The sequence below is a fragment of the Protopterus annectens genome, chromosome 11.part0 (genome assembly GCF_019279795.1).
Source record: "Protopterus annectens isolate FY-2018-M chromosome 11.part0, PAN1.0, whole genome shotgun sequence".
NCBI classification, from domain to species: domain Eukaryota; kingdom Metazoa; phylum Chordata; order Ceratodontiformes; family Protopteridae; genus Protopterus; species Protopterus annectens.
Window position 1 is genome coordinate 421,409,300 of NC_056745.1, and position 14,899 is coordinate 421,424,198.

The 14,899-nt window shown below is 41.1% G+C and overlaps 1 protein-coding gene across 1 annotated transcript in view; it reads right to left on the reverse strand.

Moving 5' to 3' along the window:
* Window positions 1–14,899, reverse strand: part of UHRF1BP1L (UHRF1 binding protein 1 like) — a 2,202,923-nt gene that overhangs the window by 119,749 nt on the left and 2,068,275 nt on the right. Inside the window, exon 19 of the mRNA XM_044087916.1 lies at window positions 6,659–6,767. Coding sequence (XP_043943851.1) covers window positions 6,659–6,767 — 109 coding nt within the window. The remainder of the gene's footprint in view (window positions 1–6,658; window positions 6,768–14,899) is intronic.

The following is a 14,899-nucleotide window of genomic DNA, read 5'->3' on the forward strand; positions in this document are numbered from 1 at the left end:
CTCGTCTTTCTAGATTATTCTACTCAGTTATACAAGTGGGACACGGTCTCTATAAAACCAACTATGCTGATGATGGCAAGTTAAGTAACAAAAATACTTAAAAAAAATTCCCAAAGTTTTCCAAGATGCTCTACAAAAAAATAAATACCTGGTGCATTAATAATGATCTCATCTTTATTGATAGTACATATGGCATTGTGACAATTGGCGAGATCCCTTATTACGTCTTCCGTATTTAGGGGACTACCACCTATGTGGTAGTTTGTGGGTACTTTGTTTTTTCCAAAGGGGATGACTATGCACTTTTTGGCATTTAGCTTAAGGCCATGATTTTGACACCAGGTATCCGTCTCAGTGAGACCCCTTTGGAGGATGTCTGTGTCAGCCAGAGAGTCAATTAGAGCCCCTAGTTTGCAGTCGTCTGCGAACTTGGTCAGCCATAGTCCTCCTGTGCTTGCCTGTACCTCTGAGAAGTATATGCCGAACAGGAGGGGTCCTAGGACTGAGCCCTGGGGAACCCCGCTCCATAGTCTTGCAGACCAAGTTAGTCAGGTTTATAGGGTGATAGTTCCCAGGATCTGTTGTGGCTCCACCTTTGTGGAGCGGAATAACCGTTGCTGTGCACCACTCTATGGGTACGTAGCCTGTGGAGAGGCGTGTGTTTAGGTGAGGGGTTAGTTCGTCTTTGAGCTTGTGTAGGACGCAGCCTGGGACACCGTCTGGTCCCATTGATGCTGTGTTTTTGGCTTTGGAGAGGGCTGTTTTAACCTGTGTGTCTGTGATTTCAGGGACTCTACATTCTTCTGGTATGGTTATGGGTCCTTTTGGGGGTGAGAGGGGGTGAAGTTTGCTCTGAACCTGTCTGCCAGGATGTTGGCGATATCGGTCGGTTTAGTGTATTTTGTGCCATTCTGCACTAACTCCGAGCAGATCTGAGCATTGCCACTTAGATTCTTGACATAGCTAAAGAATGCCTTGTGGTTATCTTTGGAGTCCTTGGCAATTTTTCTTTCAAAGCTTGCCTTGGATGATTTTACGAGGGATTGTAGTTTCTTGTTGATACTGATCAGGGATGTCTTCCCTTCTTGGGATTTTACTCTTTTCTGTACTAGTTTCCTCCTTCTATTTTACTCTTTTCTGTACTAGTTTCCTCCTTCTATTGTATAGCTTATGTCAGGAGTCCACCAGACTGGTTTCCTTTTCTTGGAGGCGTGAGTCTTGGTTTTGCTTGGGATGGCATGATCCATGCATTCTTGTAGGTGCCCGTAGAATGCATTAGTAAAGGATTTTGCAGCTTGGACAGCGTTATCCTTCAGCATGGGGGCTTTGAAACTTTCCACCTCGGTCTTAAGTAACGTGAAGTTTGCTTTTGAAAAGTTTTTCACGGTGGTTTTCTTGTCTGGGGGTGGGGGTGAAATGTGGATATCCAAAGTGATTTGTTTATGGTCAGATCTAACCGATCGCCCATGTTGGTGATGACCAGGTCCAATATGTTGTCACCCCTGATATATATATATACACATATATGTATGTGTATGTGTGTGTGTGTGTGTGTGTGTGTGTGTGTGTGTGTGTGTGTATATATATATATATACATATATATATATATATATATATATATATATTATATATACGTATACACACACACACACACATATATATATATATTATATATAATACACACACACACACATGCAAGTGTGTATATTAGCTAGATAGATAACAGGAAAAAGTGTCAAATGCTTTATGGGACACAAAAAATATCAATACGAGGTACAGTGTCAAATCCTGTAATACTAGGTATATCAGTCACGCACTGCTCATACAAACAGGAATAGTCCTGTAAAAAAATCACTATTTCTGTACATCATTGAATAATCCACCAACGGCTTTCTTTTTTTTTATCACTAATTAGCTGAGGAGAAAAACTGTATCAGCTAATTCAGTTGTAGAATCCAACTAATAAAATTAAGTCACTGGTGCACAATAGATGGACAACAGATAAGCATTCCACTATAAAACAAATTTAAAAATACACACAGTTTAGTATTAGGTTTACTACATATCCCCTTTTCTTTAAAGACAAGAAACTGCATCCCTATACAAATCACTGCTTGTGGTTTGTGCCAGAACATAGTGGAGAAAAGGATGAAGAAACAGAAATTTTCCTTCTCCTGGAATGTCTTCCATGAAACTTACACTCACTGCAGCCAGATATGATTTATTTTGGACATATAGATATTGTAGCAGATGTTCCAGGTGTCCCAGGAATACCAAACAAAGACATAAAACACACCTTTGCTCATATACTCTCTGTATCAGGGTAAACAACTGACTTGTAATGCACTGTTATTTATTTCTTTTGGGTGCAGCAATATAGGGAGCATCTAACTCTATCATTAACAGCCATTTGTAGGAATGAAAAAAGACCAAAGGAAAAGTGCAAAAAAAAAACTTTCGGTGACAGTGGAGTTTTCCCTTCTCTCTACTGTTTTGGGATCTTGGAGAAGGTATATATAGGTTTCAGGGTATGGGGGGGAGGTGGAGGTCATTCCCTACATAGGGTGCAGAGGAGCTTGCCCCATCCAAAAAAAAAAAAAAAAAGTGAAATTCGACAACAGTAGTTTACGCAGGACTTTTTTCTTCAGTGTAAAGTGAATTTGCCCAAATAATAGAATTCCACAATATACTGTTATAACTGTACTGGTTCTATATAAAAAAAAAAAAATGTAGGAAAGTTGGGTCGGCATAAGCAACTAGCTGGATAGTAGTGCATGTTGCATTGCAATGCAAATTCTCTGTAGTTTTATACACTGCAATGACAATTATTAACTTTGCAATCATCCCGTCTAAAGAAGAGGTAGTATATATTTAGGCAGACATAGCCAGTCTGGTAGCTGCAAAGAAACCTATAAATTAAAACAAAATAATCAAAAACTGGTAATTATATTATAATGCCTTCCCACAGCAGAACAGGTGAAGGAATTTTTGGTGGAACACTGTAGGTTATTGTTTATTACTTAACTTGGGGGGTTGGGGGGTTAAGGCATAATCTTTTCATGAGAATCAGATGTTCGTATCGCATCAAGTAATTCCAATGTAGATATTTTTGGGTAAAATACCTAGATAAACTGACATTTGGAGAATACTTTTTAACTGTTCCTGATTGTGCAGAATGTATCTAATTTTCCATCATATTTTTGGTCTGTTCCTCATAAATAGTGTGGTTTTCTGGCAAATCACTTAGAACTGCAGTCAGCAAATAATGACAGACATTTGAGTTTCGCACTTTACACCCTTCATAAAATAACTTGTTGTTCTAACAACCTTCTAAATATATAAGAGCATTATTTAAAATCTATTCCTGATTTTTGTACCTTTGTATCATTTTTGGCTCTGTCCCGGAGTCTTGCATTAAAAGCTTGAGAGCTAAGCACTGGACCTGAGGGGGTTGATATCTGTATTATACAGTATTGCATTCCATTCTCAATTGACCTGCATACAAAATAGCCTCAATAACTGTCTTTCCCACTTTGTCACATGGAGAGCACAGCACTGCAACAGTGAACTTTTGGTTAATGCTTCATTACCTGCCTGTCCACTCATAAATGATTGGTAGCCCATACCCCTTTCTACTGTCCTAGAATGTATTTCTTATGCTCCTGCATTATGCTTCAGGAAATAAAATAAACTACATAAAGCCACAGCTTTATATCTGTTAAAACCGCTCAAGATGATTTCTATGCAACTTCAGCAACATATTTGCAACTTTTTTTCAGAATCCAAACCAAGCTGGTGATGTGTAAAATGTTAAAAACATATAACAACTGTCATCAGTGCTGCATATGACCAAGAGCTGCAACTCTAATATTGCTCCTGTAACCAGGCCATTGGTCTACTAATCTGTATAAATGTATTTCTGCATAAACAAAAGCAGAAACTCCCCTATCTTTCTAACTAGCATTTTCAGTCATAGCTGACAAAATTCTAATCAAAGAGAAAGGCTGTACATTATTTGGGACCAAACTCTTTCTATCACCTGTGGTTTTTTTCAGGGTTTTCAAAGATCCTTCATAATTCTCATCTCTTCAAGCTGGTGCCTGGGTGCAGCAAAAAGAAACATTCTCTTGTATTTCTACTGCACCATTACTCAGAAGAAGCACTGAAAACATTTTGGTTCACCTAAGCAGTTCAAATGTCTAGTACTTATCATCCTTCTTGTTAATCATGCAAGTGCAATTAACCACCACTGTTAGCTGGTTTCCAACTTCATCTTTGGGAACCACTCCACCCCTAGACAGATGAACCTTGACAGGATACCATATATAACACTGGCAAAGGGCTGGCTTACTCCTCCTGGGATTTATGTCACTGACTGACTAATAAAAAAGCATCAGTAAGATTATTTTGCTACACTGCAGCATGTGAAACCTTGCAGTCTTTAGTCATATAATTTGCTGTATATGAAGTAATTTATGAGTTTCCCTACTACCAATGTGATGTTTAAAAGTTATAGCTGGCTTCTATCTTCTACTTTAGTGTAGTCTTATCTGTAGACTTGATAAGTATTAGCTATTTACACTATTATTGCAACATAATTAATCCAACTCTCCTAACTCTATGCTCAATCTTGTTTATTATAGCACAAAGCACTTCATCCTTGACATTGTTAGGAAATAACTTACCAGGTTTATGCCTTGCACACCCATCATTCACTGTAGTTCATGTACAGCAATCATCGTTACCTGCTAAACTACAAAATTAATGTATAATACTTTTATCTGCACTGTATAGCTTGTATAAAATATGTGAATATATATTAATTGTGTTCTGTATGTATGCATGATTTTTTTTAGCTTGACTGTGGAACTTTTCTCCCCAGGCTTCCACTAAAAATGGGCTCACTTTGGCCCAGTGGACCATCCTGGTAAACAAATGCAAATATAAATAACAGTGGACTGTGGCTTTGCTTGCCCTTCCTTCAGTCAGTGATGCCTACAGGGAAAAATATGTGGCTCATCTTTTCTCCATGTAGTCACAGAGGACCGTTCTTTTTTAGATATAGTCACCACAGCCTTAATTATTCACCTCTGTTTTCTTCTCATTGCACTATACCCCTTACTTAAATTCCCTTAGCCTCAACTCAGTACATTGCCTTCTACAAACCTCATCCCTCAGGGAATAAAAAAGAACTGCACTTGTTTTCAGCTTTAGTCCTCTCTGCAGTTAGAGCAGAAGACTAAAGCTCTGAGCTGTTAATGAGCTGCTTCCTCTGCCAAGGGTACATGGCTTGATTCTTTCCACCTTTATTTGCCTACTGTGTCACTGAGCAAGTCAGTTAACCAGATAGCGCTTCTGGTTTGCTCTTGAAAAAGGACGGCTGTGCTCAATGGGCTCAGCCAGTCAACAAATAATTACGATAACAATTATGCCCTTCTGCATGTTTCCAGAATGTGAAATGCTCTACTTCCATTTGCATAAAGTTTATACAGTGTCGCTTGTTGATTCATGTCTACTATAATTGCTACTGATACTACGTACTTTCATTACCTTACAAATAAGCATTATACAATGTTCTATTTTGTCTATGTATCAAACAGAAATGTTTTCAGTTGTATAGCACATTTTGTATGTATATTTTTTGCAATGTATACTGCATTCAGATTGTTCTAAATGATACAGAAACAGACACTCAGGATGCCAGGCTAACAGAATCAAAAGTTTAATCAACAATAGTTTAGTGCTTTCATGCTCTTGACTTACAGAATTTCATCAGAACTAAATTCTGAGGTTACAGGTTGAATTCGTTTCTGGTGAAGTTCTGCCAGTTAGGAGAATGAAAGCGATAAACTTCTGTGGATTAAACTGTTAATTTATTAGCCTGGCTTCTTGAGTGTCTGTTTCTGGGGTGTTTAGTACTTTCTGTTTTGCATTCTACATTGAGTAGAGTTTATTTATTGCACTGTGATTATTAATTTTTAGGGCTTTTCCTCCATAGGTCTCTAGTGAAAAGGGGTTTCCAACCCATTTGGATTCTCCTGGTACAGAAAAGCAAACAAATGAACATGTGCAATGGTTGCTCATTAATCACACATGTACTCTGCTTCACCCATTGTAATTACATCAAAATGCTTCATGCAAACTTTGAACAATTTAGTTGAATTCCACAAAAAGATATGTATGGCTTCCAAATTATTTACAATGTTCAATCTTAATACTTGCTTTGAATTCCTCTACTCTTTGAGCAAAGTGTAACCCCATTCTGGCTCCCCAATAAATTGTCCTTCGAGATACTCTGATTCTACCACATAACCCATTTATCAAAATACCTTCTCTCACTAGACCACCATAAACATGTTGAATAACTTACTTTTATTTGACTATTTACAGGCAACTCAAGGAGGCAACCAACTTCAACAAGCACCACTCATGCACCTCCAAACTGCAATGTTATTTTGATGACACAAGTGATGACGCAAAAGAAACTACACCAACCTACCAACTGTGTAGAAAGCGGTTTCAGGTTTGACAAAGAATGCAACGGTTCAGCTTAACACAATTTTCTTGAGAGGTAAAAATGCTCATTCCTAATTTTATAAATCAGAATCTTAGCTTTGAGATGCATGCATAGCTGTTTGCTTACTTTTTTAATGCATACCTAAAATATGGAATGATCCATCATCAGTTCTCTGTATTACAAGGTGATGAAGATGTAGATCCACAGGTTCTGGCTGAGACAAAGACTGGTTATCACGTGGGCTATCATCCTAGAAAAAAGTATCAGTCTTTAAAAAAAAATTAACAATTCCTGACAAACTTACAGGAAAAGTCATAACTATTCAATGAAGAGAAGCAAAAACTTTCCCCTTAGCAGATACTTAAGAATCTAAGTCTGAACACCTAGCATGCAAATACCAACTGCTTCCTGACGTTTTTAAGAGAGTGTGTGTGTGTGTGTGTCTGTGTGTGCTTGTCAGAATCATTCATTCATTCATTTGAACATTAACTTTACTAAATGCTTGAAATGTCGAACATACATTGGCAAAAAAGAATGACAGCATTTGTACACAGGAGATCGTAGTACAGTGGGGATAGGGCTTTGCTCTTTCCCCCAGTTGATTGTAAAGTCTATTTGAGAATACAGAGCTAAGATCTACACATAGGTGACAGATGACAACAACTGTGAAAAAGTAGCTTAGTATGTACTATAGTCCACAGCTAAAATAAAAATAAAACAAACTATATTGAAATGACATAACACTACATTAAATTTCAGATATTTATTAACCAAGTGTGACATATACTTTAAAACATACAGCAAAGGGATGTACAAAAGCAGAGTTGTGTAAGTTAAAACAGATAACGTCCTGTGAGGAACAGACTGAAAATATAAGGCAAAATCTGGACATTCTGCAAAAATCTGTACAGTTGAGAGGTATAAATTCTTGAAGAAGCCTGAGCTATTTAGATTACAGCTGCCAAGGGTATGATCAACAGCCCATCTTATCAAAGCTAAATAGCATCTTCTATGTGCTCTAACTGCCAGAACTTTGATCACAGCTGTATGAAGAAAGCATCAAAAGCTTCTGAGGTTCCTAGCGCCAAGCAGTGAAGCAATCCCCCTGAAAGGAAAAATGCTGGGAAACATAAAATAAGATTAATTACACACACATGGGTACATAAATCCATATCTGGAATCAGACACTTGGAACAGTAGATAGTCCAAACAGTAAGACAAAGAACTTGTATTGGAAGCTAGATACAGAAAATCTTAAGAAACATCTGAAATGTTTGTCAATAGAAATGTGATGGTAAGGATATTTTAAGTCTGTCTTTACCATGAAGCCTAGTAAAGGGACAAAAGGTAGCAATGTCTGAAGGGATAAAATTTTGAACTTTGGAACCTTGTCAGAAAGACTGAGAAAGGAGAGGTGTAGCATAGGCCTCTAGGTCTCTTTTTTTCTTTACCACTAAAAAAGAGTGAATAAAACTCTTTGTCCATCTGGCAGAAACAGGTCCTAAGACTCCCTGAGATAAAGTACAGTTTTGTACCTACCATAAATGTAGATGTCCGATAGATATGCAACTGCAGTCATAACATATGGGTTGTCCTGCCTCAGGCAACCCTCGGTCGGCCGAATTCCAAAGTCTGGGTCCGGCGTCGGCTTGTGTCGCCTCCTCTCCGACGTCACAACGGCTGGAGTATAAAGGCATCGGCAGACGCCATCTTCTTCAGTGTTTCTTGCCCCAGATGCCAGGTGCCCTCCTAGGAAGGCTAAATTTGATGAATGGATAAACAATTCCAGACATGCACAACAGTAATAAACAGATACACCAGAGATACCCCCAGCTAACAGGAACAGGGGGAATGGACCCATAAAGAAAGAAAAGAGGGGAAGGAGGGAGGGAAAATCCGACTGCAGTTGCATATCTATCGGACATCTACATTTATGGTAGGTACAAAACTGTACTATGTCCTTCAAGAATGCAACTGCAGTCATAACATATGGGTTGAATACCATAGCTTAGCTGGGGGTGGATGGGGCTAAGAAAAAGATGGTGTAGCTAAAATGCCCTGCAGGACTGCCGAAGCAAAGCCTGCTCGGGATCTGGAGTATAAAGGCAGGTTGTAGTGTTTGGTAAATGTATGCACGGAGCTCCATGTAGCAGCCTCTAGAATGTCCTTTGTAGCCACTCCTCTTAGGAAAGCTGTGGATGTGGCTATAGCTCTGGTGGAATGTGGCCTAATATTGGCTGGCACACTTTTTCCATGGTAAGAATAGCAGAATGTGATGCAGTGTCCAATCCATTTTGAAATTGTTTGCTTGGAGATTGCTTTTCCTTGTATTCCAGCAGCATAGGCTACAAACAGCTGGTCAGACTTTCTGGTGGCCTTAGTTCTGTCCAAGTAGTAGCGTAGTTGCCTGTGTATGTCCAAGGTATGCAGCAGTCTTTCCCCTCTATTTTGAGGATTGGGGAAGAAAGTAGGAAGGTGAATAGCTTGATTTAGAGACACCCTGGAAATTACCTTTGGCATGAATGAAGTATTTGTTCGTAGAGAGACTCTGTCCTGATGAAAAATGAGGAAAGGAGGTACTGCCATGAGTGCCTGTATCTCCGAGACTCTTCTTGCTGATGTGACTGCCAATAGAAAAAATGTTTTCCATGATAGAAATTTCATCTCTGAGGTTGCTGCTGGCTCAAAGGGAGGAAGAGATAATTTTTCCAATACAAAATTGAGGTCCCATGCAGGTACTGGTTGTTTTCTGGGAGGCTTGATATTCTTTATCCCTCTCAGGAACTGTCTTAGCAAAGGATGCAAGAACACTGATGGATCACAATTGTATTTTGCTGAGATTGCTGAGGCATGAATCTTTATGGAAGAATATGAGAGTCCAGAATGAAACATTTCTGCCAAGTATTCCAAAATCTGAGGTATACTCAGTACTGTTGTATCCTGACCCCTGTTGGCAGCCCAGATGCTGAATCTCTTCCACTTGGCTGAATAGGTTTTTCTGGTGGACGGTCTGCGTGCTTCCAATAAGATGTCCTGCACTGCCTTGGAAAGATTGGAAGCGGAAGGAGTTAAGGTAACCTCCAGGCTGTCAGATGTAATGTTTTCAGGTTTTGGTGAACAGTCCTGTAGTTGTGTTGTGTTAGGAGCGGGGGCCATAGGGGCAGATGCCATGGTTTGATCTGAGTTATGCTCAACAGCAACGGGTACCAGTGTTGCTTTGGCCAGTCTGGAGCTATCAAACTGCCTGTTGGTTGTTCTGCTTTGATCTTCAGGATCACCTTGGTCAACAGTGGCAGAGGAGGAAATGCATACATTTTTAGGGAATTCCAGCTGAAGGAGAGAGCATCCGTTGTCCAGGCTAGAGCATGGTGGATCCTGGTACAGAACTTTTCCAGGTGATGATTCGTGTGAGACGCAAAGAGATCTATGTCCGGTCTTCCCCATGTCTTTGTTATTTGTGAGAAAATGTGGGGATGCAGCATCCATTCGTGTGGATCCAAGAAATTTCTGCTCAGCTTGTCCGCCAGTACATTGTCCTTGCCTGGCACAAACTGGGATTGCAGGTGTATATTCAGACTCAGTGCTTTTTCCCAGAGAATCATTGTTAGTCTGCAGAGGGGGTATGAATGACTCCCTCCCTGCTTGTTTATATACCACATGACAGTGGTGTTGTCTGTCCTTATTAGTAAATGTCCTTGCTGCAGTGATTTTTCGAAACTCTCGATTGCATGTGTCACTGCCAACATCTCTTTTTGGTTTATGTGCAGATGTCTTTCCTTTGGTGTCCATTGACCTTGAACGCATCTGTCCTCCATGTGCGCCCCCCCATCCATGGTCTGAGGCGTCTGTTGTAATTATTTGACCTGCTTGAGGTCTGTTGAAAGACATGCCTTTGTTTAATTGACTTGCTTGAGCCCACTACAAGAATTCTTTTTGCAGACATGGAATAAGTGGGATCACGTCCTCTAGGCTTTGGCTGTGTTGGGACCATAAGCTTTTCAAATACCATTGCAGCTTTCTCATATGAAGTCTTGCCAAAGGTATCAGAAGGATGCATGATGCCATGAACCCCAGGGCCTGCAGGAGTTTCCTTGCAGTCAGCTGGGAGAGCTGTGCTAGGCCTTTGAAGTACTCTGGTAACTGCTGTTGTTTTTCCTCTGTGAGGTAGGCCATTTGTGTTTGTGTGTCCAGTTTGGCTCCTAGGAAAATAATCTGTTGGGATGGCAGTAGTCTTGATTTCTGAATGTTGACTGTGTATCCCAAGGCCTGTAGTAATTGCATGACATAGTCCAAGTTTTTTATTAAGGTTTGTCTGTTGTCTGCTTGTATGAGGCAGTCGTCCAGGTAGGGGTATATTTGTATTCCCTGGAGTCTGCAGTGTGCCACTACTGATGCCAGGCATTTCGTGAACACTCTGGGCGTAGTAGATAAGCCAAACGGCAATGCTGAGAATTGATAATGCTCTGTCCCTGCAAGAAATCTGAGGTATCTTCTGCAGCTTTGTCTGACTGGGACATGCAGGTATGCCTCCTTGAGGTCCAGAGTGACCAGCCAAGACCCCTTGCCCAGCATGGGAAGGAGTTGCTGTAACGTCAGCATTTTGAACTTTGGCACAATGAGAAAGGTATTTAGAGTAGACAAGTCCAGTATAGGCCTCCATTTGTTTTCCTTTCTTGGAACAAGGAACAGTCTTGAATAAAATCCCTGGCCTTGTTCCTGAGGAGGTACCTTTTCTATTGCTTTTATACTTAATAGCTGTGAAACTTGAATGAGTGCCTCTGCCCTTTGATGGTTTGGCATGCCTTGTCTTGTACGTAAAGTATGGAAGTGGAATCTGTAACCCTTGTCTATTAAATCCAGAATCCAGCTGTCCTTGGTTAAGATATGCCAGTTTTTTGAGAATAAGGATAATTTTCCGCCCAAGGGTGCTTCTCTCTGAGCCCTTGTAGGCGGTATGAAAGTCAAGTCATTGTGATTGTCCTTGTGGTGCAGCTGGACTGGCTGCAGCACTTCTTTGATTTGTAGGTTGCCATTGGCGGCCCCTGTAGGAGCCTCGGTATTGGCCTCGGCCACGCCTGTTCTTTCCCCTTTGAAACTTATCCGAGTCTGGGAAGGACCAATTCTTTGAAGGCCAGTTTCTACTGAATCTGGGTGGCTGAACCTGGAGGAAATCCTTGACTGTCTGTACTGACTTAGCTTTTTCCTCAATGGACTTCAACACATCTTGTGCATTAGCGCCAAAAAGCTTCTGTTTTTCCAGAGGTGCATCAAGTAACTTTACTTTGACATGGTCTGGCAGTGGCTGATCTTTTAACCAAGCATGTCTACGTATAACAGCCCCAGTCATAGCTGCCCTACATGAAGCCTCCAATGCATCATAACCACACTGAAGAAAATGATTGTTAACCTGCTGAGTGTTATGTATGTGATCATGCAATGCCTTTCTGTCAACTGGCTCAGGAGAGGCTAACTTTTTCTGTAAATCATCCAGTAAAAAATCCTGGTACTGAAACATATGAAAAAGGCAGTTAAGTGACCTCATGGCTAGGGTGGTGGAGGTATAAACTGTTTTACCCCATCTCTCCATAGACCTGGCTTCCCTATCCGCTGGCAAAGGATTCTTGGCAGTGGAGGTAGCCACTCCCTTGGGACCCTGTGAAATAGTTTCTAAATCCACGGTGTGGGCCTTAAAGAGATGTTTGTGAGTGTCAGGGACTCTGTAATATCTGTCTGGCTTGACAGGAGCAGGGGGGAGAGAATCAGGGTTAGCACTGGAATCGGAGAAGACATCATCCAAAACATCCATCACAGGAGGAATAGCTAAAGGTCTGTGCTGGGGAAGCTTTAGGAAGGTACGGAGCCTTTTCCTGGAATCAGAGAATTCCTGACCCTGCCATTGAAATGTTCCCTCATTGAGTGCAGGACTTCACCAAACGAGAAATCCTCTGGAGGAGAGGCAGAGGGAATTGATTCCTCAGCATCAGAGTCCTCATAGGCCTGGAAGGATTCTTCTTGAATATCAGAATGCTCAGAATCCCCAGAGGCCTCATCTGAAGAGAGGTTCTCAGTCTGCTCAGTTCTAGGCCTTTTCTCTGCAGGAGGCTGAGAACCTCTGTCTGGGTGAGGCTGAGACCCCCTGATAAGGGAAATAAGGTCTGCAGCAAGAGACATTATCTGTTTATCCGAAGAGGGGGCCTGGACAGCAGGTTTAGGATGGGCCTTGGCCTGGCTGGTGGCCTTAGCACGTGCAAAGGCCTTGATGGACATAGATACAGGAGGCCTAGCAGCCCCACGTGCAGGAGTGACCTTGTCCACCGGAATGGTGTAGGGTAAATCAAGAACTTCGGTTTCTGGAGGAAAATCAACAACCGGCACCGGAGAGGTCTCCGGGACCGAAGGACGAGTTAACGCTGTGTCGTCGGCCTGGGGCGGTTGAATTACCACTTCCGCAGGGACCGAAGCACTAGCGGAGGGTCTAGGAGTAGTATCGGTAGAGGACGCGGGCCGAGGAAGCCGGTCCCGGTCCTTCCGTTTTTTGGAAGATTGAGCTGTCGGTTGATCCGACGGCATGATATACGCAAAGGATTCGCCAAAAAAGTCTTCAGCAAATTCTGCCCAGCGCCTGAGAGTGCGCTTATTAAAGCAAGCACAGGCAGCGCAGGCCGAGACGTCGTGGTCTAGGCCCAGGCAAGGAAGACAGTAAGAATGGAAGTCCTTATGAGGTATTTGTTTACCACAAGACAAACAATTATTAACTTTCTCAATTTGTTCTGACATCGGCTGAGGCAAGAAAAAATGTTCCCCAATGAAGTACTTAGCTTTTAGATGACTTCGGTACTGAAAACACAGGAGCTGACCGACCGGCACTTGTGAACTGCTTCTGCTTTGGGCACCGCGCGGCAAGAAAGACTGAAGAAGATGGCGTCGGCCGATGCCTTTATACTCCAGCCATTGTGACGTCGGAGAGGAGGTGACACCAGCCGACGCCAGACCCAGACTTTGGAATTCGGCCGACCGAGGGCTGCCTGAGGCAGGACAACCCATATGTTATGACTGCAGTTGCATTCTTGAAGGACATCATTTATTCCAGAACAAGAACGGAGATATTTAGGTTTACTGGACTGGGGGAGATTCAAGTGTACCCCTACTAAATGACTTTCAAGACCCATTAATTTGAAATAATCTGGTGCCACAAAGAAAGGTATAGATTTACAGAGAGGGTGACATTGTCAGGGTGGGGTGGGGCAGCCTAGAGAGGCAAACAGTTATTCTTTTTGAACTGTCCTTGACTTTGAAAGTCTCTCTCTTTCTTTTTGGAATCTTCATGGCATTGCTTTTTAAAATGCTGCTTGTTGGTACCTTGGTGCCTTAACTGTTTTTTGAAAAAGACCGATATTGTAGATGGAAAATGTTTGTTTGCCTTAAAAAAGGAGGTTGGAAGATTTGAGTCGCTCCTTGAAACAACCAAATCTCTTAATTAACTCAACAGCACAAGGGCAAAACAGAACATCATTGTCCAGAGAAGAATTAAAATTTTCAGTTTTAACATCTTCAGGAAGATTTTGTGAATGTAATCAAGCAAATTTTCTCAGGAGTGACCATAGCATCAGAAGCATCATAAAAACACTAAGTCATGTTCAATTTCATGAGAAGCAGATACATGGAAGGCCTTTAAAGAATTTTTCACCTCACAACGGAGAAGGTTAATGGTCAACTTTTTCATGTTTTCAAAAGACAGAAATAAAAACTTTAACATGTGAGCTTTGTATTTTAAAATTATGAATGCTAAAATGGCTTTGTCTAAAGACTTTCCATCCTTGTCAGAGGGAATGGAATTAACATTACTAATATATCTAGCAGAAGCAGTTTTGGAAATGAAAAACACTACGGGGTCTGCTTTGGAGTAGAAAACACGTATTTGTGAGTCTGAGGCACCTTGCACAACCTGACTGACTTCCTATGGGCAGAAGGTTGAGCTATCAAGACAACATTCTCTAAAGCAGATTAAAAAGGAGGAAAAGCTGTAGACTGAGGAATATCCAAATGTAAAAAATCATAAAACATTTCCTGGGATATAAGAATTACATTCTGATTCCACTGAAAAACAACTTTTAACTTAGTTTCAGAAAAAGACAGTTTTTTGAAAGGAAATCTGAGACACTTTCCTCAGAATCAAAATCTTCAGATTGTACAGAAGATCTTGAAGCACCACATGCTCCTTCCAATTCCTGCTGTTATGACCAAAACTCAGAGACAGACAGAGAAGAAACTCATTCCTTAAGAGGAAGTGGGTAAAAAAAAGCACAAACTAACTCCCTAGCAAGTCCCAACAAATCTTCCATCCACCGAAACAGAAAAGGGAGAAACAATGTTTTGTTTTTA